The sequence below is a fragment of the Podarcis bocagei genome (assembly GCF_964188305.1).
Source record: "Podarcis bocagei genome assembly, chromosome: 7".
Lineage (NCBI taxonomy): Eukaryota > Metazoa > Chordata > Lepidosauria > Squamata > Lacertidae > Podarcis > Podarcis bocagei.
Window position 1 is genome coordinate 34,280,983 of NC_138132.1, and position 26,658 is coordinate 34,307,640.

The 26,658-nt window shown below is 43.7% G+C and overlaps 1 protein-coding gene across 3 annotated transcripts in view; it reads right to left on the minus strand.

Annotated features, from left to right (window-relative positions):
- THRAP3 (thyroid hormone receptor associated protein 3) overlaps positions 1-26,658 on the minus strand; it is a 47,247-nt gene that overhangs the window by 11,229 nt on the left and 9,360 nt on the right. For 2 of the 3 annotated variants that reach the window (XM_081202484.1, XM_081202482.1), the window contains exons 2-7: positions 20,436-20,529; positions 16,094-16,165; positions 11,255-11,416; positions 7,205-8,092; positions 2,513-3,265; positions 5-177 (exon numbers count right to left, since the gene is read on the minus strand). In XM_081202484.1, coding sequence (XP_081058610.1) covers positions 5-177; positions 2,513-3,265; positions 7,205-8,092; positions 11,255-11,391 — 1,951 coding nt within the window. In that variant the 5' untranslated portion in view covers positions 11,392-11,416; positions 16,094-16,165; positions 20,436-20,529. The remainder of the gene's footprint in view (positions 1-4; positions 178-2,512; positions 3,266-7,204; positions 8,093-11,254; positions 11,417-16,093; positions 16,166-20,435; positions 20,530-26,658) is intronic. The other variant, XM_081202483.1, reaches the window with a different exon arrangement.

Consider the following 26,658-nt stretch of genomic DNA (forward strand, 5'->3'; position numbering starts at 1 on the left):
TCACCTTTCACATGGTGAACAATGGTCACAATATGCTGAGCAAAGAGCTCCGAGGGACTCCGCTGAGACTGGGCGGACTGGATGTGATGGAAAATGGAGCGAAACTCCTGCTCCTTTTTGTTGCTGTGCACCAGATCACGACACAGTTTGCGCTCCTGTGCCAAAATTCCACTTGGGCTGGTGGGGAAACACACAAAGATATGCTCATTAATTGTTATGATCTCCAAAAGCAACTACTTCCAGAAAGGTGGTTTTGTTTGTCTGGCATAGTGAACAAAACAAGAAGGTACAGTGGAACCTTGGTTGTCAAACACTTCGGAAGTCGAACGTTTCGGCTTTCAAATGCCGACAACCCAGAAGAGAATGCTTCCGTTTTCAAACATGCCTCGGAAGTTGAACGGCTTCTGGGGCACATTTATCCATTTTTTCAATGGATTTTGCCGGCCGCCCATTGTGCCTCGGTTGTCGAACGTTTCAGATGTCAAATGGTCTTCCAGAACAGATTACATTCAACAACTGAGGTTCCACTGTATCGTGACAGCTGAGCAACTAAGAAAGAGAGAGGGTGGTGGCCCAAGGAACTCTTGAGGTGAAGCAGATAATGTACACCTTGGTCTGGATGGACAGAGTTCAGTCCACAGAAGCTCCTATCAGCAAAAAAAATGTTAGTATCTACAATGCCACAAGACACTTGCCTTTGTATAAAAGTCAAGTAAATCAATAGCAACAGCCAACAGTATGAGGAATAAAATACACCATTGTCTAGCTATGCAAGCTTATTAGCTGTGTTTCACTTCAATGATTGTCAAGCATCTTTTCCTTTTTTGCAGCGCACCAACTCTGGATTATGGGGGACAAAATTGTGTGAATTCATTTGTGGGAGGCCGGTGAACAGACAGTTGGCCTGGGAGCAACATGTTCAATTCAAAGACTTGTCACTGAAGGCACTTCATGATCAATTTAGGAGCAATGTTTTACTCAAGAGCAGATGCACTGAAAACACTAGACATAATTTAGGGCTATTAATTTCAAATGGGTCTACTCGGAGTATAACTAAGTTGGATACAACTCTCTATTCCAAGGTTTTATTTGCAGGTTCACATATGTTCCTCTGTCCATCCCTGCATTATTTCTCTACAGGCATTGGGACTACCATGGCTATCAGCAGGAGTGATTATGTGCACCATGAAGTTGTGCCCAACAAAGTGTCCTTTCGGATGTCTTTTGCTCAACAAAGTGTCCTTTCGGATGTCTTTTGCTCAAGCTTCAAAAGTGTATTTAGGGCTTGGGAAGGTGGTGGGCTGTTTTCTGCTGTAGATTGGCTCGCTTGCTCCAGGTGACCCTTGGACTTTATTAATTTATTAATTAGGGCAAGGGTTGGTAACATGGTGTCCACACATGCCAGTGTGCTAATCCGTACCTCCTATGGTACCCATGAAAGCTCTCAGCAAATATCCTTTGAAAAAAACACAATACACAAGAGACTGTTAGCTGTTCTTGCTCAAGTTTGTGTTTCACAGGCTCAGCCTCTCCTGCACTGAGCACATGTCTTTAAATATGGCCACATTTCAATGGATGTCAGGACTGGACATCCACCCTCCCATCTGCTCAGAACAGAAGGGAGGTGCAGAGTGGCTGGGTACAAATAATAAAATTAGTAGTAGTAGTAGTAGTAGTAGTAGTAGTGGTGGTGGTGGTGGTGGTGGTTATATGGCTTGTTCTACCTGAAAGCTAGGGTGGTATTCAACTAAGTTTGACTCAAAGCAGACCCACTGAAATGCATGGACATAACAATGTTCAATGGGTCTATTCTGAGTAAAATGCAGCTGAATATCACCCCTTGACTAGCACCCCGTTTTTGCAAGCTTTTTGTGATCTGCTCTTCTTTTTGGGCCTTTACAGAGACATATGCTCTGGTTCTCCCTGTCACTCCACTGCCAAAAAAAAATTGGGATTAGGCAATAGCTGCATTTGCATAATGATAAACTGGTGTTTCTGGCATATTGTGGTTTATTGTGAATAAGCAGTGTGCTGGTACATGCTGCCAGATGCCTCCCGCTTTGCTTCTCTGTTAGCTTGAGAAGGAGAAACAAACCATGAAGCTTTGGCTTCCTGTTACATCTGAACCCAGGATTGTGGTTTGTTGTTCCCTAAGGAGTCATGATTGCTAGCCAACCTTAAGACATCGTTTGTTGTTGGCTTACCGACTGTGGCTTGCTAGGGAGGAGCAAACCATGCTCTTTGGCTTGGACCTAATGGGAAACATACACCAGCATGATGCTCACTCATATGCACCCATGGCAAGTGAGAAACTCTGGCACACTGACATTAAAAAAGAGAATCTCTGGGCTGTTATCCACCAATATGTTCCAAATAATAAAAACCAGTGAGCAGACTAGGCTGCTTGCTTACTCTCTTTGGAGAACTGCTGTACACAGTACAGAGCAATATTCCCATTTAACTTTCCCCTAACCCTTTATTCCAACTGTGGGGCAGACACTGAGCCTCTCACCGTGCAAGATCCTCATCAAAAGAATCCATTCGGAGGCTGACTTGGGTCTCACGAGTGATGGAAAAGGAAGACTTGCCAGTGGCCAGGCCCTCTCCCCGTGTGCCCAGCTTCTCTCTGCCCTCTGAAGTCTTTCGTGGAGGAGGAGATGTAGCATTCTTTTCCTGGCTGGCTTTGTAAGTGGTAACTCGGAAATTCTTCTCTGGAACAAAGCCTCTGTGCCCAGCTTCTGCTCTCTTGGCAACCTGCCTCTCTTCCTTCTTGGTCTGCTCAGCATAGGACTCCTCCTCCACCTCCTCAGCTTTCCTCTGCTTCTCTTTGGCTCCAGGCAAAAATACTAGGCCTTCCCATTTGCCTGATCGATCTTCCTCCTGGTTTTTATTGGAAGCAGACAACGTCTTGGACAGAAACTTCGGCTCATCGTCCTCATCCTCATCAAAATTGGATTCCTTTCGCCCTTTGCCTTTAACCTTCTTCTCGGGCTCATCTGCCTCCTCTTTGCCATAGTGGCTCTCCTTGTGGAACTCTGCTATTTTCTTTTCAAAATCATCTCGGAGCTTATAGCGCTTTGGGGACTGGCTTCCACGATACAGCTTTTCTGTATCAGCTTTGGAGGCATACGGATCTGTTTTTGTTTTACCATCTGCTAATCCCAGGTCAGAGAAAATTCCCTTCTCTTTCATTTTTTCTTTTTCCATGTTCGACAGTTTCTGCTCTTTGTCTTTCCCATTCTCAGCTTTTTGCTCTTCCAAATACCTATTTAAAAAAGAAAGTGAGAGAGACAGTCAATTCAGGAGCTCTTAGAAAGTTCTGATAAAGCAGACGATCCCTGTGTTACTGATACAAAGCTTTATTTAGCTTTTTTCTAACTCTTAATGCTTTAAAATTAGTATACCTATTCACTACAGGTCACAGAACCTTGACACACAAAGCTTAGTAAAACCAATAAAATCGTATTTAAGAACCTACTTGCCATAGCTAGAAGGCAGGAAATACGTAAAAGATCTTACCCAACCTGTGCATTCACTTACAAACCTGTTTGTGGAGAATTAACCCATCAACATTTTCACCTTGGATTGCTGTGCTTTTTAAGTAATACACAGTGGAAATAAAAGCCTCAAAAGCTACTTCAAATTTTTGGAGGAAAGTCTCCTATGGAAGCTATAGACAATTCAAAACACAAATAAAAGCAAAAAGGTTAACGGGGGGGAAATGCTTAATTGGTTGGGAGGAACACGAATACTCAGCAATATTATAAAGATGGTCAATCCCCAACTAAAACTGACAGGATGATGATTGGCATATATCTAAACTATATGGGCAAGTTTCTATTTTCTAATTACAACTGGAGGTGAATTTCAAAACTATACATTGGTTGATGAGGTAACAAAATTGAGAATGGAAAAATCATTGTGGAGCATCTGAGAACAATACAATCGCTTCTTAAACAGATGGATGTATAGCTGCTGAGATCAACTAAACAACTAAAAACAATAAAAGCCTCAAAACAATGCTCCTTGTACTAACTGGTGCGTGTGACTCCCGGGGGGGAATGTATTTGCAAAGATTCAAAACGGCCTCGGTCCAGTATACCTGAAGGAGCGTCTCCACCCCCATCATTCTGCCCGGACGCTGAGGTCCAGCTCCGAGGGCCTTCTGGCGGTTCCCTCATTGCGAGAAGCAAAGCTACAGGGAACCAGGCAGAGGGCCTTCTCGGTAGTGGCGCCCGCCCTGTGGAACGCCCTTCCAGCAGATGTCAAAGCGATAAACAACTACCTGACATTCAGGAGACATCTTAAGGCAGCCCTGTTCAGGGAAGTTTTTAACGGGTGATATTTTATTGTATTTTTGGTTTTTATGGAAGCCGCCCAGAGTGGCCGGGGAGGCCCAGCCAGATGGGCGGGGTATAAATAATAAATTATTATTATTATTATTATTATTATTATTATTATTATTATTATTATTATTATTACTCAAGTAATTTTCCTGCCCAAAGCACATTTACTAACAACTATCTTTGTGCTGGATAAGTTTTACTAGATGCAAAAATTGGCTCCATGACAGCTGTTTTCTATATCTGCTGGAAGCTGAGTCCACCAGCAGATTCCAGGGGATGACAAACATTGTACCTATTCTTTAACAGTCTTCTCATATATTTCCAAAAGTGGGGCCTCTGCTCCTAAATTTTTACACTTGTGGTGCCTGGTAATCTGCTTTTTGGGTTTTTTAAGTACTATATTTTACAAGACTTGACACCTACACATCTAATGCTGACTCCTGAAAATCTGAAGCCAGTGCCAAGAAATTTGAGACAATTTTCTCCCCCACTCCTTCTAAAAAGGGTTTAGGAAACACCTGTTCTACATAACAGCAAAACCTATGCACAAATCTCAGTTCTACAAACTGCCTCTCGAACACACCGGGAGAACTTAAAAATAACTTACTTTCTTTTTTACTGAAAAGGTATTTATTGATTAATGCTTTTTAAAAATGCTTTTGTATGTAACTGTGCTGGATTATTTACCATAAACCAGCTTGTGACTCCCTTGGGAAAAATCCAAGGGTTTTACACCTGCTGTACACCGAGAGAAATAAGCGGCAACCATCCTTTTAAAATGAGCATATTAGGCAGCTGTGTAATAATACTTAACACAATCTCAGAGCTAGATCTGATTCTGCATCTTAGATAAAAATGAATTTGGTATATAAAGGGGCAACTGTCATTACAAATGCTACCAAGCTCTATGCCATAGGTACTACTGCAATTTTAAAGCAGCAGTAGTTTCATTTCTGTTAGAAAACAATAACTGCCATGCAGAGTGAAGGTCTAACTCCTACTGTTTAACAGAAATTTCATCATGATAATGAGTTCCAACCCCAATAGCACCTATCCTCTGGTCATCCAAAACAGAGTCTGCAGTTTTGGCTACCATGGTTAGTAGCCATAAGTTATTTACACAAGTGACCACTAGTGCTGTACACCAAGTACAGGAAAAGTAAGACAAATTCCTAGAGGTGTATGCATGCTTTCTGGGGAGATAATTCCTACTTGCTTCCTACTTGCAGACTAGAAACCAGTTACATGCAAAATGGAAAGGTCAATTCTTTCTTGTACTGGCTGCAACTCTTGTGTTCCTTCTGTTCAGAATGCAAGATCTGCCAGGGGGCAAACACTTTTCAGGGAGGTGACACATCTATATGATGAATTATCCTCTTCAGGAATGTCTACCAAGCTACTCAACTGTGCACTTTGAATTTCTTTGATTGCCAAGGTTTTTAACATGACATTACTTTTGCTGATTTATTTTTGTGTTTGAAACATTTAAAATATATATATACATGCTGCACTGAACTGGGGTGAAGAATTATATAAAGTTTCCCAATGTCATATTTTTTCCAGAGAAAATTTCCCATTTTCAGACATTTGTTGTTTCATAAATGAACTAGTAATTTAATGGGCCAGCATGGAAGCAATGCTAAACCACAAGGCAGCACAACTTGAGGTCTTGAAGAGTCTGTGGAACTACAACTTCCATCAATCCTAACCACCCACCATGACAGCTGGGGTTGATGGGAGTTGAACATCACATGGAGGGCCACAGGCTGTCCAATCCTTGGTTTAGGTTATTTGTACAATCTACAGACTTGTATACCAATTTCATGTTTCATGTTGAAAGATTCCACTTACAGATTTAAACTAATCAAAACTCTCCATTATATCAAACTCTAGGAACTTAGATTGGTTCAAGCAATCCAAGACCAAACTGTGCCTTAAGATCTAACCATAGTTAGACTAACAAGAACTACCAGAGTTTAGACATAATCAGGATTTTTTGTTAGTTTAAAACTGGAACTGGATACTTCCAATCACCTTCTCCCCACACCTCAGAGGGGAGGGCGTGGCATACAACAGCTCATGCATGTAACAGTAAACTATGGTTTAATAAGTTGTATAATTTAGCCCAATGAATAAACAGAAGCCAAATTGTGGAATGGACACCTTACTAGTAAAATTCAAAATCGAAGTTGTAATTCACTTTTCAGTTAACTATCTCTTGGAAGTGCATATTCTTACACACACCACTTCAGGTATGGTAAAATTAATCTTTAAAAAATTCAATTAATAATAATTGCCAAGTAAAGCTATGCACTAGGTCAAATACAACATTAAAATGCACCAAGTATATTTATTTAATTCCTCCCACAATAAAATATTTCAGTTCAACTACCTTTGGCTACTAAAAGATCTCTTCAGATATGTATGTAGCAAATACATTAGCATGGCATGGTTTACTTTTTGTTTTGTTTTGTTTAGTACATTATAAATCAAATAGCCATCTTAAATCTTCTCTGAAGCTCTAAGAAATTGTACAAAAACCCCACATGACTATTTTTATCTTGTATGCCACCTTGAGTAATACTCCATTAAAAAATCAGAGATTGAAAAATAGTGTTAATAATAGTATCTCACATACCACAGCAATTAATACAATACTTAATAAAAACAATACTTTTACCACTATTACGTAAGTCTGCTTTTTATTATTTTCACAACAGATTTTTGCAACTTCTGACTACCTGAGACTAAACTTTTTACATTACTTATGGCTAGCCTAATTGTGCCAATCTAACAGTCAGCTGAAAGTCAGAAAAACATCAATCAAACAATCAATTTTAGGAATGAAGACAACTTGCCTTTTGGAGAAGGCTATCCCCATTTCCTCCTTCTGAGATGCCCCATAAATGGAACTGATTGTTGTGGGGCTTTTGCACACAGGACTTTTCCTTGTTGGGCTCAGGCCTGCTAAATTATGCTCAAACTGATGTGAGCCTGCCTGGAAGGAGCTGCTGCTCTGCAGAGTCGAGCCCAGCTGTGAAGGGTTGGAAGATGTAGGACTGGGCTTCTGAAGTGGGCTTGGCCTAGGTGAACGGCGCCTCACGACAACTGACTGGAGAGGGCTCTTTAGTGCTGGGCTTCGCTCTTTTGGACTCAACTCTGTCACAGCAGAGGCCCTTGATGCTGAACCTGTGCCATAAGCACCCACTTCTTGCCAAGATTTCGATCCCTCTGAGGATTTGGCATCCTGTGCAGTTCCTCCTGAGAAGGGCTGTTCCTTGGTGTCATCCCCTTGGTTGTCTCCAGCACCCTGAGACCCCCGGGCATCCTTGGAAGAAGACTTCTTCTCCTTCAATGACCGACGTTTGGAGGACTCGCCTCTGCTGTGATTAGAGGAGGATCGAGATGATGAAGACCTCCTTGACCTATCAGATGAGGACTTGTCAGAATTTCTTGAATGGCTTCTGGATCTTGGGGATGGAGATCTCCTCTTGGGTGACCGAGAACGTGAGCGTCCCCTACGAGGGCTATAGGCTTGGCGGTAGTTTTGCCAGTTGGACCTGTAATTTCCATAGCCACCTCGGTTATATTGACCCCATGGGTAGAACCCTCTGTTCCTTCCACGGAAATAATAGGGTCTCCGATAACCTCTGTTATGCCCTCGGAAATCCCGGTTCTGGTAGACCCGCTGGTGGTTCCTCTCCCTGTTATGAGATGGAGAGTATGATCTCGAACGGGACCTAGAACTGAGGAAAAAGAAAAATGTATTTGGAAATTGCTACACACAGTACTACAGCATTCTGATTGCAATACAAAGACATTAACCTGTTTTCATAATGATGCATAGGTTTTCCTTTAGCTCATCTCCAGCTTCTATCTCATAATGATAAGTATGCACTCCTTCCTTAAAAACAACCCTCAGCAATGCAGGGCAATGCAGATGGAACAAAGTTGCTATTGCTAGGATGAGCGTTTTCCTACAAAACCACTTCAGACACAGAGGAAGCAGCATTTTCTCCCTCAGAAGGCCATCCTCAGAGCACCCACCTTCCAGAGCTCAATTTGCAGCATGGGGCAAATGTACCCAATAGGGTAAAGAGGGAAACGTTATTTGTAACCTTTCAGTTTTATCTACTATAACCCACCAAGATTCCACTTGATGGATGATTTGTTTTTGTTTTTAAAAGGCAACATAAAGCTCTCTTCCCCCACACGTGACAGAAAAATTGAACAAGAAATGGAGTATCAGACATTATTCTGTCTTCCAATAAGGGAGTTAAATGGCCAGCAACTTTCTGCCATCAGGGCACACTACTCAAACAAACAGATCTTTTTTAGGTTCAAGTCTTTTGTGTTTGTGGATTTTTAAAGCAATATTATGTGACTGATTATATTTTTATATTTAATACACCACATTAAATAGACGTATCTAGTATGAGGGGCATGATGTGGAAGATACAATTTCAGGATTAAGTTCCCTTTGTTTGGGTTATAGTGTGTCAGACTAGGATCAGACAGATCCAGGTTTAAGTCCCCACTTAGCCATGAAGTTCAGAGAGTGATGTTGGCTAGGTCACTACTCTTGCAGTCTATTCACTTCATGTAACAACTGATACAAAGCTACTAATAAATCCCATTGGTGCTTACAAATGGGGTGCAGCTGCCCATGAATGCTGGAGTGAGACCTGAAATAGCAAGTGCTTTGCAGGAAAAAGAAGGCCAGACGCTGCATCTCCCAACTGAAGGATTGAGGTGGGGAGATGACCGAGCAGGGAACAAAACTGCAACTGAAGCCCCGAAGAACCACAAACCAGAACAGCCCAAATGGATGACTAATCTGAGATTAGGCAAGGATTATGTAACAAGAAGTTGTGCTGGTGAGGAGCTACACAATCAAATGAAAACAGGTTTAAAAACAGAAAAGCAAGGTCTGCAGGAAAAGCAAGGTCTGGTACAATTTCTACACAAAGAGAAGTTGCTGTCTTGTTTCTTCCGTGAATCCAGCCTCTTTTACTATTAAGAAAAAAAACCAGAGCATCTTACCTTGGATTCTGTCTCATTCGCAAACAGTTTCAGCAACGTTAAGAAGGAATAGACATGCACACAGCCTGGTGCAGACAGTGAAAATGAGCTAATTATGAGGTGTTCCACAGCCCACGTAGGAGCCAGTCCCTAGACAGCTACTGCATTTTGTTATCAATTAACAGCTGAGGGACCTGTTGCCTGATCCTTCCAAAATCCATTTTGCCATTTTAAGAGGCATGGAAAATGAAAAGTTTCCCTTCAAAGATCTGTGGAGGCTGTTCATGAGAAATCATTTGAAAAGACACAGCACATGAAATGCAGCTGAGGTTGTGCAGCTGGGGGGCGGGGGGAGAACATGCAAGTTATTTCTCCCCAAAGCTTGCAGCTGAGTAACTGCATGGGTTCAAAGCCACTACAGAAAATAGAGCTACTGGGGTGGAATGACTCCTACAAAGAACTAAATAGATTATGACTAGAGCTGAGGCAGAGAAGGGGAATTCCCTGGAGAAAGACACAAATGTAATACAAGCCACATTCTCTGCAGTCGAGACACCAAACGCAACCAGCTGCCCAAGCTGCTTCCCTCTACCACAACATGATTCTGACCAGCAAGCCTATTATCCCTAAGAAATGAAGCCAACGTAAGGCAGGAAACCTACCTCAGTGAGTTTTCTATACTTTTCCTAGATTTGCATTCCCCAGCCTCTTCCATTTTACTTCTCCAGCCAAGTCATATGCATAATCAAAGTTTCTCCAAAAGCTGTCTGTAACCAGCGACATTTTGCATGCTGGGCTCATTCTCCATTGGCAGAGCTCCCCTCAATGAAGCCGGACATTCCCAGCCTACTGGTAAGCCCTTCCTAATGCTTTTACCCTCTGTAAGGAGATCGTTTGTGCTTTGGCTCCTCTCCTCTTTCTGGCATTGTCCTTTTCTCCACCCCCTGTTGCATTTTACTGTTCCCTTTCTGTATCTTTCTCAGAAACCACACACACTAATTATTAACAGCCACTTATGCTTCTGTCCCAACAGTTACAGAAAATCTGCGAGCCTTTTACCATTATTTTTAAAAGGTAACAAAATAAATGGCTGATATAAACAAAATCTAACTAGAGACTCAAAATCTTCTGAAAAGTAAAGCAACACAATGAACAGGCAAGTGGGCTTTGGTTCTGCAGGATGTGCCAATAAACAGATCCCAGAAATTATTCAGAATGTTGTTGTTCTTGTTAACAGTCCAGGTTTAAATAACCAACTGGAAAAGCACAGAATTAGTACCCTTTCCTAACTTTCAATAGCGAAAATCTTCATCAATCTTTCTCTGCAATATAGCTCTCTGCTGCATCATTCTTAGATATATATCCTGAGCAGTGAGTTAAGATCAGTAACTTTTCATTAGAGACAAATTACAAATCTAATCACAAGGACATTTAAAGAGATAGAATAGAAATCCAAATGTAAAATCTTGGGCAGACTTCACTATGATTGCTGAAGAACAGGTAAAGATACACCTCCTCTGTTCTGCTCCCTCTGCAATTTTAGGCATTTCTCAAAGTCAGAATAATTCCAGAGGCAACTGGCCAGTTGCTCAGAACGTTTGACAATAACCAACTTCAAAAACAACAACTCAAAAGGGCCTAGTACAACCAAAACACAGAGAACACTGGGTTAAAAAAGCTACCCACTTCATGGCCGAGCAAGAGCTATTTGGATGGTAAGGTTATAAAAATAGAACTGGTTGGCAGACAAAGGAAGTAACTTAAGATGGTAGAATAAATTGGAATCTAGCAAAAGCTTTCCGCAGGAGAATTCCCATTTGTGCAGGGCTCCCCTCAGGTAAAAAGAAAAGAACACACCACCATCAGAAGCAAGCAATGGCACTTACCTGAGCCTGCGTTTTCTTGATCGAGAAACAGACCGGGATCTGGACCGAGATTTTGAGAAAGACCGGGACCGGGATCGAGAACCAGATCTTGAACGAGAGGAACGGGACCCCGATTTGGATTTATTTGTTTTTGACATTTTTTCTCACTCCTTTCACTTAATTCTGTCAACATAGAGGGGAAAATAAAAACAACAAATGAATCAATTTCCAGATTCTTTCCTTGGTTGTTTGAAGATGTCCAAGAATAGCAAAATTCTCTTTGCAAAGCAAATAACGGATATCCAACAGCCTTTGCAAGTTAGCTCTAAAAAGAACACCAGAAAACTTGAGAAGTCTCTGGACTAGTTTAGACACCCTTTTATTCAACAACAATTCCAATCCTGCTTTTGATTTAAGTCTACTAACCACAAAGCCTATACATGTCCAGGTTCCTGTAACTATTCCTTTATGTGGTGAGAATGGAGTCCTAACAGTCACCAACTAACGCACTTAAGACGAAAGAACACTTACATACTATCTCCCATGGATGAGGTGCCGACTCTTTGAAAAGCCCTGCTGCTGGTAAACCAAGTTATACACTTGTTACAATCAAGCAGCCACTAGGGACTCTTGTTGCAGCCAAAATAAATCAGGAACCCTTCCAAATATTTCAAGGGTTCAAATGTTGGTGATGGAAAAGAAGTTTCTCTATAGCACTCAACAGCTTTGAATAATCAATTAATAATTTTAAGAGGAAGAAATGTAGCAAAATTATCTCAAACGGAAACCCCACGATTATAGAAAAAAGCAGGGGCAAATCAACCATCAGCATGACGCAGTTGTAACAAAGCAGAGAATGATTAGGTGGTTTCTCAATGACGATTTTGTGTGTGTCCAGTTTTACACCCAGGGAAAAACCCAGCACGTGACAGAAAAACACACAATTTTAAAGAGAAAACATCAAATACTAATACAAATGAGAAGCAACTTTATTCAATGCCACTCAAAATATCCTAATTCAAAATAGAAAAAAGCATTATCTTTTTAATTGGTTTTATAAAGTACTACAAACATAAAACACTTGCAGAAACCCTATAAAAAGCAACTTACTACAAATCTGTTTATTTCTGCAAACGTTTTCCATAAATCATATTTGGAATTTTTGCTTTCAAAATTGGCAACTTTAACATAATCCACAAAACAGCTCTTGGTACAAGACTCGTTTCACCCTCAACCCAGCACAGTTCTAATTCAGGGTAGCAATAAAAAGAGTGAGTGCTCCCTTTCATTCCCAAGCCATTTTTGAAATGTAACGGGTAAAGTGGCATACCTCAAGTAATCCTGAGTGAGGACCTGAAATCCTCCCTCTACTTCTGCCAGGACTGTTTAGTAGACCTAACTCCATAAGCTAACACCTGGCCTGGCCCATCACTTTCACTGTACAAAGAGCAAACTGAAGCTCAAGTTCTGTTCAGCAAAGTAGGTTTTGACTTCATTCATCAGTCACCCCTTAACTGGGAATACTTTTGCTTCTTAGAAACTAAGGACAAATTCAGTTGTTGTTTCTGCCACACACTCTCCTATACACATTCCAAGCAATTAAATAGAGTGAAGCAACAACACAATTGAGTTCCAGACAGTGTGGTCTCAAGGGTTAACACTTCACCCTCCTCCCACTCCAGCAGAAGTGCTCCTATTTCAGAGTCAGCTGTGTTCTGAGCATTCAAGAAGCCCTAGATTAGATTTTAAAGATTTCAGCCTCTGCTGACATGTACCCAACAGGATATAAATGTCGGAAGAGATAAAAAAAGAGATGACAATCAGAACAGGCTCCAAAGAGCACATATTTCAGTGGCATGCGCGCGCGCGCACACACGCCACTGAAATATGTGCTCTTTGGAGCCTGTTCATTCATTCTCTCATTCATATATATATATATATATATATATATATATATATATATATATATGCAGGTTTTGGTGTCTTCGGGTGTCTTCCCGTGTAAGAGTTGGGGTGTCTAGGCGACGTTTCGACGAGGTCTCACTCGTCATCTTCAGGCTGGTGCTTTCGGCTTCTTGTTACTAGAACAGAGCAGGGTCTCAGTGTTTGAGTTCCTATAAATACTGTTGAGGGGGTGTGGTGTATAGCCTCCAACGTTCTGGGCAGAGAGGAAGTTCCCAGGTTAATGTGCCTTTTCTTCTTTTGTTCATTAATTACTTGAGGGATATCTTGAGTGATTACTTGAGTGATATTCTGAGTACCACTTAGGAGGGTCATTAGGTGTGGATTAGTTGCTAAAGCTTTTGTGTCTTGATCTCCTGAGCTTGAAGAGTTTTTCTGAGAAGATGGCTGTACTGCACTTAGTTGTGCTCTGGCTTGGCTTCGTGTATAGGGGCGAGCTGTGGTTTTGTGCCCTGTGCCAGCCAGATCTGTGTAGGGATTGCAGGGGGGTGCAGCATCCGGAGGTGCCACTATGGTTTGGCTACTGGATGGTGTCTGTAATTTATCTGTGGAGAGGGTCTGGGTTTGGGTCTGGTGTGGTTGATTGGAGATGGCGTTCTGTGTGCCTCTGGTTCTGGTGTCGGTTTTTGTGGGGTGGCACCTCCGGATGCTGCACCCCCCTGCAATCCCTACACAGATCTGGCTGGCACAGGGCACAAAACCACAGCTCGCCCCTATACACGAAGCCAAGCCAGAGCACAACTAAGTGCAGTACAGCCATCTTCTCAGAAAAACTCTTCAAGCTCAGGAGATCAAGACACAAAAGCTTTAGCAACTAATCCACACCTAATGACCCTCCTAAGTGGTACTCAGAATATCACTCAAGTAATCACTCAAGATATCCCTCAAGTAATTAATGAACAAAAGAAGAAAAGGCACATTAACCTGGGAACTTCCTCTCTGCCCAGAACGTTGGAGGCTATACACCACACCCCCTCAACAGTATTTATAGGAACTCAAACACTGAGACCCTGCTCTGTTCTAGTAACAAGAAGCCGAAAGCACCAGCCTGAAGATGACGAGTGAGACCTCGTCGAAACGTCGCCTAGACACCCCAACTCTTACACGGGAAGACACCCGAAGACACCAAAACCTGCATTCCTGTACCCGTGAAAATCTACGAAAGCAAATATATATATATATATATATATATATATATATGTACACACACACACACACACCGTTTAGTTCTTCCTTGAAATGTGCCAGAAAAATCTACAACTTTTACAGATGCATACCTCTCATGCATGATGCTATTTAGATTTGTACATATAAATCAGGAAAAGGGAACATTTGCAGCCTTCCAGATGTTATTGGACTTCAACTCACAACAGTCCCAGGCATCATTGGTAAATGACTGCAGTCCCGCAACATCTGAAGGGCCACATGTCCCCCCCCCAATAAAAACAGGGGTGTAGTGGTAAAATTTTAAAGTCCAGGTATACCTTGGAGATATTGCAGGTTTCGTTCCAGACCATCACAATAAAGTGAATATTGCAATAAAGCAAGTCACACCAATTTTTTTGTTTTCAAGTGCATATAAAAGTTATGTTTACACCAGTGGTGGCCAAACTCGGCCCTCCAGCTGTTTTGGGACTACATTTCCCATCATCCCTGACCACTGGTCCTGTTAGCTAGGGATGATGGGAGTTGTAATTCCAAAAACACCTGGAGGGCTGAGTTTGGCCACCACTGGTTTACACTAAACTGTAGTCTATTAAGCCAGGCCCCCCAGGCTGCAGGGGTGGAAGGGGAAAAACCTGGTTCCAGCCCTAGCCAGCTCCACTCTCGTGGTCAGAAGAGGGACAGTGGCAGCAGGAGGCTTCCTTCCCCTGGAAATGGCCAGGCTGCCTGTAGTTGCACCCGCACCCTCCTAAGGAGCAATATCTGCTAAGTGCAATAAAGCAAGGTATGCCTGTACAAACACACATAATGACAGCCCTCATTGCTATCGCCCCCCTCCCCGCAAGGAGAATTCAATAATGCAGGCACAACAAAGAGCAACAGAACACAGCATAATACCCAATTTATTAAGATTATATAGGAAATCATGAGCATGGAAATTCCTAAACATATGGAGTTTTTCTAAACATTTGGCTGTCAATTAACTGCTGCATTTCTACAAATTCTGACCCACAGCTCTCTACTTTTAAAAAATATATTTTTCTAGAAATGTTTTCAGAATTGTACAAAACAGTAAAATAAACATGAAGAATCTCTTAAATGTAATGTACATCTCATTCTTTGCCAAAAAAGAATGAGCACTTTTTATGGAAACAAGACCTTTAAAACAATTTTCAGAGGGGTGTGACTCTACCAGCAGTAATAGGAACTTTAAAAAAACAAGGCCCTAAATATAGTTGAGCACGTATAATGAACTCACACAATGTAAAAAATAAACAAAGAAGTCAAAGAAACAGAATTGGAAGAACATAAAATGGTTTAGTCCGATGCCCTGCTGATGCAAGATATCCACTACCACAGAATCCCTGACAGCTGGCCATTCAGCCTCTACTTAAAAACTTCTAAGGATGCAGCCCTATGATGAAACCCATTTGCTGATTTGCCGTGGACTGAGTCCATAACAAGAATTAGTGTTACACGGTATTTAAGATAGAAGTTGTATCCAACATTACTTGGATCACTGAAATTAATGGGCATGACTAAATCAGGTCCATTAATTTCAATGGGTCTACTTGGAGTATGACTAATGCAGGATACAAGCCACTGGTTTTTTTTTGGCATGTTTTTAAAAACTGTGTTCTACCCTGCCTGGTCAGAAAGTGGTCTATAAATATTTTAAATAAATTTGCATAAAGGTTATGCAACACACACACTCAAGCCCTGTGGGCAACCTACCTTAATTGGACTGCTTTGTCACAACTTGATGGTTGCCTGGCACTGTCTCCTTCCACTTGAAATAAAAAAATTCTGCAAAATAAAAGTAATTGTTAATATTGCAACTGCTCACATGAGAACATCCACAATAACCATTCTACCTTGAAGAAAGGTGTCAAGGCAGTGCTACTCTAATTAAGCCTTCCTCAAATCTGTTACTCTAGCACAAACCACTTTGTTTTCTCAAGTAACTGTGTCCATGTATAAACCTACCAAACTTGAACACACCTCAGTGGTAATCTCACACTTCTCCAGTCCCTGCAAGGAGAGACAACCAGCAAAATTTACAGAGACTATGACTGTGAAAACATTCAGTTAGTTGTCTACTGGTTGGTCTCCTAGTACAGTGGTGCCTCGCAAGACGAAAAGAATCCGTTCTGTGATTCTCTTTGTCTAGTGGTTTTTTCGTCTTGCGAAGCAAGCCCATTGACGGATTAGCGGATTAGCGCTATTAGCAACTTTTCGGATCAGCTGATAAGCAGCTTAGCGGCTTAGAAAAAGGGGGAGGGAAGGGAAAAAAACCTGAAGGAACTCGCAAGACATTTTCGTCTTGCGAAGTAAGCACATAGGAGATTCGTTTTGCGAAGCACCTCCAAAACGGAAAACTCTTTCGTCTAGCGAGTTTTCCGTCTTGCGAGGCATTCGTCTTGCGGGGCACCACTGTATCATCATATGGCTTTCTGACTGACAAACAAACAAACAAACAAACCTGAGGACAAAGACTGTGAATGTTTTTATTAAACTGCAAGCTGCTGGAGAGCCCTTCTGGATGAAGGGCAGGGGAAAAGTCAGCTTGAATTGTCAGCCTCACAAGCAAGCACTAGATATAGGTTATTATGTTCCTGCTATGTCCTCACGGCTTTAAAAAGATTTTCAAAAAGTAACACGAAAATTTTTATGCTGTCTGGGGTGGCTTTATAGCTTATACAAATAATGAGACATAAGGTAGTACTATTTAAATTATTTTAATATATTTAAATTATTATTATTTGTTCTTTCCTCCCACCTTCATATGAACTCCTGTCAATCAAAATATTTATTTCTTTGTGGTAAACCATCCAAGCAATATGTTGCTATGCATCATTTTGTGTCTGTTAAAATTGTAGTGGTTTTGGAATATACACTCTGACATAACTTTGTTAGTGTGCTTGGAGAAGTTCTCTGAGTGTTCGCTGTTGTTGTGTTTTATTTTTATTTTCATCTTGTGTAATTGTTGCATACCATATGTACCGTATTTTTGCTCTATAAGAAGCACCAGACCATGAGACGCACCTAGTTTTTGAAGGAGGAAAACAAGAAAAAAAATATATTCTGAATCTCAGAAGCCGGAACAACAAGAGGGATCGCTGCACAGCGAAAGCAGCGATCTCTCTTGCTATTCTGGCTTCTGGGATAGCTGCGCAGCCTGCATTCGCTCCATAAGATGCACACACATTTCCCCTTTTTAGGAAGGAAAAAGTGAGTCTTATAGAGCAAAAAATACGGTAATTAAAAGTAAATAAATAATGTTTTGAGAGGCATTTAAGTTAAAAAAGAGAAAGGTAGACAGAAAGTATAAAACAAATATGTGAATAGGTACCATCTGTACCCATATCCTGCATAAGGTCCACCAAACCCTAGCACGGGGTAAGGAACCTCTGGCCCATGGGCCAATCCAGGCTTAGCATGGGTCCCAATTTGAACTGCAAACAGTGTCCACCTGCCCCACACATGACATCATTTGTGTGGTCAGGTGTGTAGCAGGAAGAGACATGGCAGGATTGGGCACATGAGTGAGATCCCCATGTGGAACTCAACTATGCAGCTGGTGTCTGCAGAAAAAAGCTTTGTGCTCCAGGCTTTGCCAAGCAAAGGGCTGGCAAAGCCCCTTGCACTTTGGTTCCCAAGTGCCTGACAACCAGTGTTATGCAAGGGACTTTTGAGAGGTTAGCAGGACAATCTACCTATCAAAGTTGGCCTGTGGGGGTGGGAAGGGATTATGACCTGCTGGGCCAGAAAGATTTCCCACCCAGGCCTTCGAATGAGCCACTGCTCTCGTTCCTCTTCCTGCTACCCACACATTGATCGCAGAAGCTGGAGTCTCTGTCTAGAATTGCTGTGCTCAACAATCATATATGCCAAGACAAATAAAGCTTTAACTGCCACATAAATCTGTCAGCAGAAATTTCCAGGGGGGGGGGGTAAGCTGTGCTAGTTTGTTGCAGCAAAAACAATAAAGAGCCTTGTCACCTTAGAAGGCAACCACAATTTCATGAACCAGTCTTTAAGTTGCCACAAAACTCATTGGTTTGAATCCTTAGACAAATCCCCCAACCCATCCTACACTGTTCAAGAGCCCTCCCCCCAACAAGGCATTTGGGGGGGGGTAGGTCCACTGCAGAGAAGAGATGGGAATAGGAAACGTTCTGTCCATGCACTTCCTGAAGTTAACTAATCTTGGGGTTTGCTGTTATGCTGCATTTGCTGTTATGCTGATAACAGAAGTAAGCTTATCAAATGCTGGATTTTTTCAATTCCTGTTGCTTTAGCTTGGCTGAAATTGCTCTTAAATGCTAATGATTAACCAAGAATGGGAGCTGAAGAACAGAATTTCTGCAGAGAAGCACTGGTCTTAAAAATGAAGGGTGCAAAACTATAATGGTCTCAAATGCTTAAAAAATCTGTGCTGCAGACTGTTATACTTGTTTTCTGGAGTTGGGAAGAAAATGTGAATGCAAGACAGCTTTCATGGGTGAAACTTAATAATACTTACGATCCAACAACTTTATTTTTATTATGAAACAAAGAGCTAACTACCATACCTTCATAAACTACCAATAGACAGAGTTTTGTTGTTTTGTTTTGTTTGCTAGAGAGGCTTAACTTCTGCTTGGGAGCACAATGAAATCAGAACAAAGCAGATTAGAAAAAGTGTGCCCCAGTTAGAAAGGACCAGAACTGCCTTGCCTGCTAGGCAACCCCCGTTGCCTGCAATCAATTCACAAGAGGAAAACCATAGCGTGGCATACACAAAGAGCAGGTGCTTAGCAGAAAGGTACTGGCAAACCAAATGCAGGCAGCAACTGTTTTAGGCACGTCCAATATGTGTGTGACTGCACATTCGTTCATCATGCTGACCTGGAAGTGACCTGAAATCATCACAAAAGGAGTAGAACGGGGCAGAACAGGCTTATACAGGCCCTGTCAATGTATGTATGGGGGGGGGGGCTTCCTGGAACGTTACCCCCATGCAAATTGGTCATTGCCTGTAGCTGTAGATGATGTACATGGACAAGCCAAGTGCAGGGTCACCTCTCTAGATGTACCATGAGAACACTATCTCAACTCCAAAAATGGCAGTCTGTTGAAGACCTCAGCAAGGTATAATTAAATGCAGTGCTTTTTTTCTAAAACAAAATTTAGGAGTACAGTGGACGCTCGGGTTGTGAACGTGATCCGTGCAGGAGGCACATTCGCAACCTGCAGAGCCGTGTCTGCACACGCATGGGTTGCGATTCAATGCTTCTGCGCATGCGCTACTGCCGAAACCCAGAAGTAACCTGTTCCGGTACTTCTGGGTTTCGGCACGTCCGTAACCCGAAAAAACGCAACCTGAAGCGTCTGTAACCCGAGGTATGACTGTACTCTCATTCCGTCTGAGACTTAGGAAACACCATGACAGGAAATGAGGCCGCCATCGGGAGTAACTGACGATTCACTGTGCTAAAGAAATGAAAAATGTTAAAAACTTTAGTTTCTTCTCCTGTTACAATTCACAAAATGTTTAGGGGTGTGTGTACCCCTGCGTACTCCCAGACAAAAGGCACTGATTAAATTAAAACATACATATTGAAAAATTATATACTGATTAGAAAAATATGATTCCCTGTTTTAACTATGTTCCATGATTCAAAATAAGCCATAAGAAATATCAGGTGTTGGAAACAAAAGCAGTTTTTGCACATACTGTGACCCTCAAATCATCTTAATCCCTGAGCCACTCATTTTCCACTGTTAATCAGGTGCAGTAAACAAGTTCCACTTTCCCGCAAAAAGTTGCTCTGTGCATAGAAAGATTTTACACCAGGCTCTTTTTGTCCACAAATCAAATCACTTGCATGCTGTAGTGTAAAGTTATCAATAACACAGATATAAAAGGATATGTTGCTTTATATTTTACACTTCTGAAGTGTTTGGGGAGGGAAACCTGGGACTCTGCAATTGGAAGTTGTTTGCTTTGCTTTTCTACTGCCACGACTGCAAACCAAAGGCAAGTAAGGCTTCAATTTTTATGCTATTTTTTAAGCTGGAGAGGAAAACATACCTTTTGTTCAACACAACAAAGCCCAGAAGTCCCTCGCCAGCAGGTGTGGCAGTAAAGTGAGCACTCCTCAATGTAGTCAGTCCTATCAATCCACCTGCAATTTTTTAAAAACAAGAAGTCACCACCTGTTCCATCTCAATCTCAAAGCACTGAGGGCACAGTATGCAATCTCAAAGGATGTTTTAATTGTATTGCACCTAAAAACAGACCATTTATTATCTTCACACCTTGCCATAATTAAGCAGCGATTAACACTTAGCCACTAGCTTTGGGCTATACAGTCATACCTCGGGTTAAAGTAGCTTCGGGTTGAGCGTTTTCGGATTGCGCTCTGCGACAACCGTGTTCCGTTACTTCTGGGTATCGCCACTCGCGCATGCGCAGATGCTCAAAATGACATCACACGCATGCAAAATGACATCACACCCCAGGAGAGGCCTATTGCCTTTGAAGTCTGTCCTAACCAGATAGGAGTCTGCTGTATTTCTCTCTCTCTCTTTTGCATAATATTTTATTAAAGCATTTTCATAATACAATAAGGGGGGGGGGACTAATTTAAATGAAAAGGAAAAAGGAAAAGGAAAAGGAAAGAAAACCTAGAGTTCTCTCTCAAAGGAAGCTCTTAACCTTTGTCTGATGCAGAAAGTGGTGGACCCTCCCAGCTCTCACCCGGAAGCTTTCCTTTCTTCTCCCAGTCTCTCACCTATCACCTTCATATTTGTGCAATCCTAGGCCCCCATAATGGCCTAGAGCAGAGGACACCAGGGAAAACAAATGGGGGAAGAGAGAAAAAAGACGTTAAAAAGAACAGAAGAAAAAGGAAAACTAAATAAATAAAATGGACTTCTGCTTTTCTGACCTCATTTACATAAAAGAAATTATTCAAAATATTCACTCTAGGATGACATCCAACTGTTCTACTTTCTGCTAAGCAATATTTTCCCAATTTTTAGACACAAATGTCTCAAATTCATTCATTTTCCTTTCCACACAAAAAGTCCAAAAGGGGTTTTCTATTATTAATAAATATCAACCATGCTTTTTTTCTCTAGTCAAACATATCAGCTTTGCCTCCAATAACTTCAATAATAATAATAATAATAATAATTTATTATTTATACCCCGCCCATCTGGCTGGGTTTCCACAGCCACTCTGGGCGGCTTCCAAAAGAATATTAAAATACTATGGTACATCAAACATTAAAAGCTTCCCTAAACAGGGCTGCCTTCAGATGTCTTCTAAAAGTCTGGTAGTTGTTGTTCTCTTTGACATCTGGTGGGAGGGCATTCCACAGGGAGGGCGCCACTACCGAGAAGGCCCTCTGCCTGGTTCCCTGTAACTTGGCTTCTCGCAGTGAGGGAACCGCCAGAAGGCCCTCGGTGCTGGACCTCAGTGTCCGGGTAGAACGATGGAGGTGGAGACGCTCCTTCAGGTATACTAGACCGAGGCCGTTTAGGGCTTTAAAGGTCAGCACCAACACTTTGAATTGTGCTCGGAAACGTACTGGGAGCCAATGTAAGTCTTTCAAGACCGGTGTTATATGGTCTCGGCGGCCGCTCCCAGTCACCAGTCTGGCTGCTGCATTCTGGATTAGTTGTAGTTTCCGGGTCACCTTCAAAGGTAGCCCCACGTAGAGCGCATTGCAGTAGTCCAAGCGGGAGATAACCAGAGCATGCACCACTCTGGCGAGGCAGTCCGCGGGCAGATAGGGTCTCAGCCTACGTACCAGATGGAGCTGATACACAGCTGCCCTGGACACGGATTTAACCTGTGCCTCCATGGACAGCTGTGAGTCCAAAATGACTCCCAGGCTGCGCACCTGGTCCTTCAGGGGCACGGTTACCCCATTCAGGACCAGGGAATCCCCCACACCTGCCCGCCTCCTGTCCCCCAGAAACAGTACTTCTGTCTTGTCAGGATTCAATCTCAATCTGTTTGCCGCCATCCATCCTCCAACCGCCTCCAGACACTCACACAGGACTGTCACCGCCTTCACTGGTTCTGATTTGAAAGAAAGGTAGAGCTGGGTATCATCCGCATACTGATGAACACCCAGCCCAAACCCCCTGATGATCTCTCCCAGCGGCTGCATGTAGATGTTGAAAAGCATGGGGGAGAGGACAGAACCCTGAGGCACCCCACAAGTGAGAGCCCAGGGGTCTGAACACTCATCCCCCACCACCACTTTCTGAACACGGCCCAGGAGGAAGGAGCGGAACCACTGTATGACAGTGCCCCCAGCTCCCAGCCCCTCAAGACGGTCCAGAAGGATGTTATGGTCGATGGTATCAAACGCCGCTGAGAGATCCAGCAGAACTAGGAAGCAGCTCTCACCTTTGTCCCTAGCCCGCCGGAGATCATCAACCAGTGCGACCAAGGCAGTTTCAGTCCCGCGATGAGGCCTGAATCCCGATTGGAAGGGATCCAAATGGTCCGCTTCTTCCAGGCGTGCCTGGAGTTGTTCGGCAACCACTCGCTCAATCACCTTGCCCAAGAATGGAAGATTTGAGACTGGGCGATAGTTGGCCATCGTGGCCGCATCTAAAGATGGTTTTTTAAGAAGCGGTTTAATAACCGCCTCTTTCAGCGGGTCTGGGAAGGCTCCCTCACGGAGGGAAGCATTCACCACCCCACGAAGCCCATCGCCCAGCCCTTCCCGGCTAGCTTTTATAAGCCAGGATGGGCAAGGATCAAGGAGACAGGTGGTTGGTTTCACTCGTCCAAGCAGCCTGTCCACATCCTCGGAGGTAACAGATTGGAATTGATCCCACGCAATTTGACTAGACAGGACTCTAGCACTCTCCCGCCCCGGCCCTGCTCCCACGGTGGCGTCTACCTCTTCCCGAATCTGAGCGACTTTATCTGCAAAAAACTTTGCAAAATCATTGCAGGAGATCATGTGGCCCGTAATGGGCCCCGATGTAGCAGGTGGTTCCGCTAAATTGCGGACCACCTGAAAAAGTCTCCTGCTGCTGTTTTCTGCAGATGCAATAGAGGCGGCGAAGAAAGCCTTCTTCGCCGTCGCTACCGCCACTTGGTAGGCTCGACACTGAGCTCTAACCTGTGTCCGGTCAGCTTCAGAATGGGTCATCCGCCACCGGCGCTCTAGCCGTCTCAACGATTGTTTCATTGCCCTCAGATCCGTGGAAAACCACGGGGCTGTCCGGGCTCCATGCAATCGGAGAGGGCGCTTCGGAGCCAAACAGTCAATAGCCCTGGTTAACTCCACATTCCAGCGGGCCACCAGGGAATCAGCTGAAAGGCCATCAACATGGGATAAAGCATCCCCTACCACTCTCTGGAAACCATTTGGATCCATTAAGTGGCGGGGGCGGACCATCCGAATCGGTCCCACCTCCCTGCAGAGGGGAAGGGTCGCGGAGAAGTCAAGTTGCACCAGGAAGTGGTCTGACCATGGCACTTCTTTTGTTTCGCTTTTACTTAGTGTCAGAACACCAACATCCATGGAGGTAAACACCAGGTCCAAGGCATGTCCGCGGCTATGGGTTGGGCCAAACTTATTCAGGGACAGCCCCATGGAGGCCATGCTTTCCACGAAGTCCCGAGCGGCCCCTTGTAAGGTCGTGTCGGCATGGATATTAAAATCCCCTAGGACAACCAAACTAGGTGTCTCCAGGAGAACATCCGCCACGACCTGAAGCAGCTCGGGCAGGGAATCCTTGGTGCAGCGGGGAGGTCGGTACACCAAAAGGAATCCTGTACTGCCCCTATTGCCCAACTTCCAGAACATGCACTCAGAAAACTGGGTCTTCCCAATAGGACGCCTGGTGCAAACTAATGACTTCCTAAAAATCACTGCAACCCCCCCTCCCCGCCCACAAGGCCTGGGTTGCTGTGCGTAAGAGAAACCTGGTGGACAAGCAGCGGCAAGAACAGGCCCATCTGCTTCATCCAACCAAGTCTCTGTTACACAAGCCAGGTCAAATCCTTCATCCATGATCAAGTCATGGATGGCAGTGGTCTTACGAATCATTGACCTGGCATTGCACAGCAGCACCTTCAGGCTATGTGGGTATCCCTTGCTGATTCTAGTATCCGTCCGGACAGGACCAGACCCGGAGGCAGGGATAGTCCTCAGACAACGACTAAACCTGCCTCCTCTGTAATGACATGGTCTGGTCTTAGCGTAACTCCTCCTCCTACCCGTGATCACCGAGATCGGTTGTCCCAGCGCATCCCCCTCTGTGGAACATGCCCCAGCCATTTTGTTGGCTGGGACCCACTCCCCGGCAGCCCTGACCCTTCCCCTTAAGAACAAAATAAGACCTTAAAACAATAAAAAACCCCAGAAAACAAAAAACAATACAGATGAAAAACTATAAAAATTACAAATCCATTAAAATCAAACAAATTCCCAACTAAACATCCATCCCACCCCCATCCCCGTCCCCGCAAATACAAAAAAATAAAAGAAAAAGGAAAAGGAACATTTTAAAACATTTTAAAAAGTACTCTGCGCCCCTCCGGATCCCCCTGGGCCGCAGCAGCAGTGACAGCAACCATCCCTGTGAGGCCTGTCAGGCCCTGCCCTGGGCCAGGTGGTGAGTGGCAGGAAGGAGCAGGGCCCTCAAACACTCACACAGGAGAGTCCTCCTGGGCAGCAGAGCACAGCAGTCCCTGTAAGTCCTTCAGGCCCTGCCCTGGGCCAGGTGGTGAGTGGCAGGAAGGAGCAGGGCCCTCAGACACCCACACAGGAGAGTCCTCCTGGGCAGCAGAGCACAGCAGTCCCTGTAAGTCCTTCAGGCCCTGCCCTGGGCCAGATGGTGAGTGGCAGGAAGGAGCAGGGCCCTCAAACACTCACACAGGAGAGTCCTCCTGGGCAGCAGAGTGCAGCAGTCCCTGTGAGTCCTTCAGGCCCCGCCCTGGGCCAGATGGTGAGTGGCAGGAAGGAGCAGGAAGGAGCAGGGCCCTCAAACACTCACACAGGAGAGTCCTCCTGGGCAGCAGAGCGCAGCAGTCCCTGTGAGTCCTTCAGGCCCCGCCCTGGGCCAGATGGTGAGTGGCAGGAAGGAGCAGGAAGGAGCAGGGCCCTCAGACACCCACACAGGAGAGTCCTCCTGGGCAGCAGAACGCAGCAGTCCCTGTGAGTCCTTCAGGCCCTGCCCCAGGCCAGATGGTGAGTGGCAGGAAGGAGCAGGAAGGAGCAGGGCCCTCAGACACCCACACAGGAGAGTCCTCCTGGGCAGCAGAACGCAGCAGTCCTTATGAGGCCTCAGGCCCCGCCCTGGGCCAGATGGTGAATGGCAGGAAGAAGCAGGGCCCTCAGACACCCACACAGGAGAGTCCTCCTGGGCAGCATTCCTCCATGTTAAACAATACTGTGAATGTTTTCATCTTTGTGCACACAAGAATCTCTTCACTCTGATGCATCCATAATTATTTTCATATTATGTATTCATTTGCACCTAGTTCGGTATCTTACAATCCAATTTCCTGTTGCATTTGCCATGATTTCCCATCCTTTAAAAAAATCCTTCCATTTAAGCTTCTTCCATTCTTTTTCCAAGAAATGAGTCTGTTGTATTTCTCAATGAATTCTAAATTCCTATTCAGAACAAGCCTCTTTTATTAAGGATAAGAAAAGGCGGAACATGTGGATTCGGTCAATTTTGTATGTGACTCAGCACACATATATTCAAATAACAACTCTGCTGTATTATAATTTTCAATTTATGGGCCAGAGCAATTTCTTCTGCTTTGTGAAACCACTCTTTTTTAGTGTCCTTGCAGATGTTTACAAGGGACCAAATAGAAATCATTAATATCATAATTTCAGTCTCTGAGCAGCTATATATAATCATTGATTTTATTTGTATGCTGCTTTTCCATGGTAAACTCTGCTCAAAGTAGTTCACAACATCAAAAAGGGTTATATAATAAAATATAAGATTTCAAGATAATTAATGAACAATTACGAAACAAAATTTAAATAAATACAGAGGCCCCCCAGCTTGCGTTACCCTCGGGTAACGTAAACTTCGGGTTGCGAAAGCGGCAAACCCGGAAGTATTTTTCCAGGTTTCGCTGCAGAAGCACTAAACCGCGCCACGCGCATGTGCAGAAGCTGTCCTCCGGGTGCGGCCGGACCTCCGGAATGAATCCCATTCGCAACCGGAGGTACCACTGTATCATGGCATGCATAACCAGTGGTTTTTAATTACGGTATACTACTGAGGAGCATAAGCATCTAGTTGAAAACTG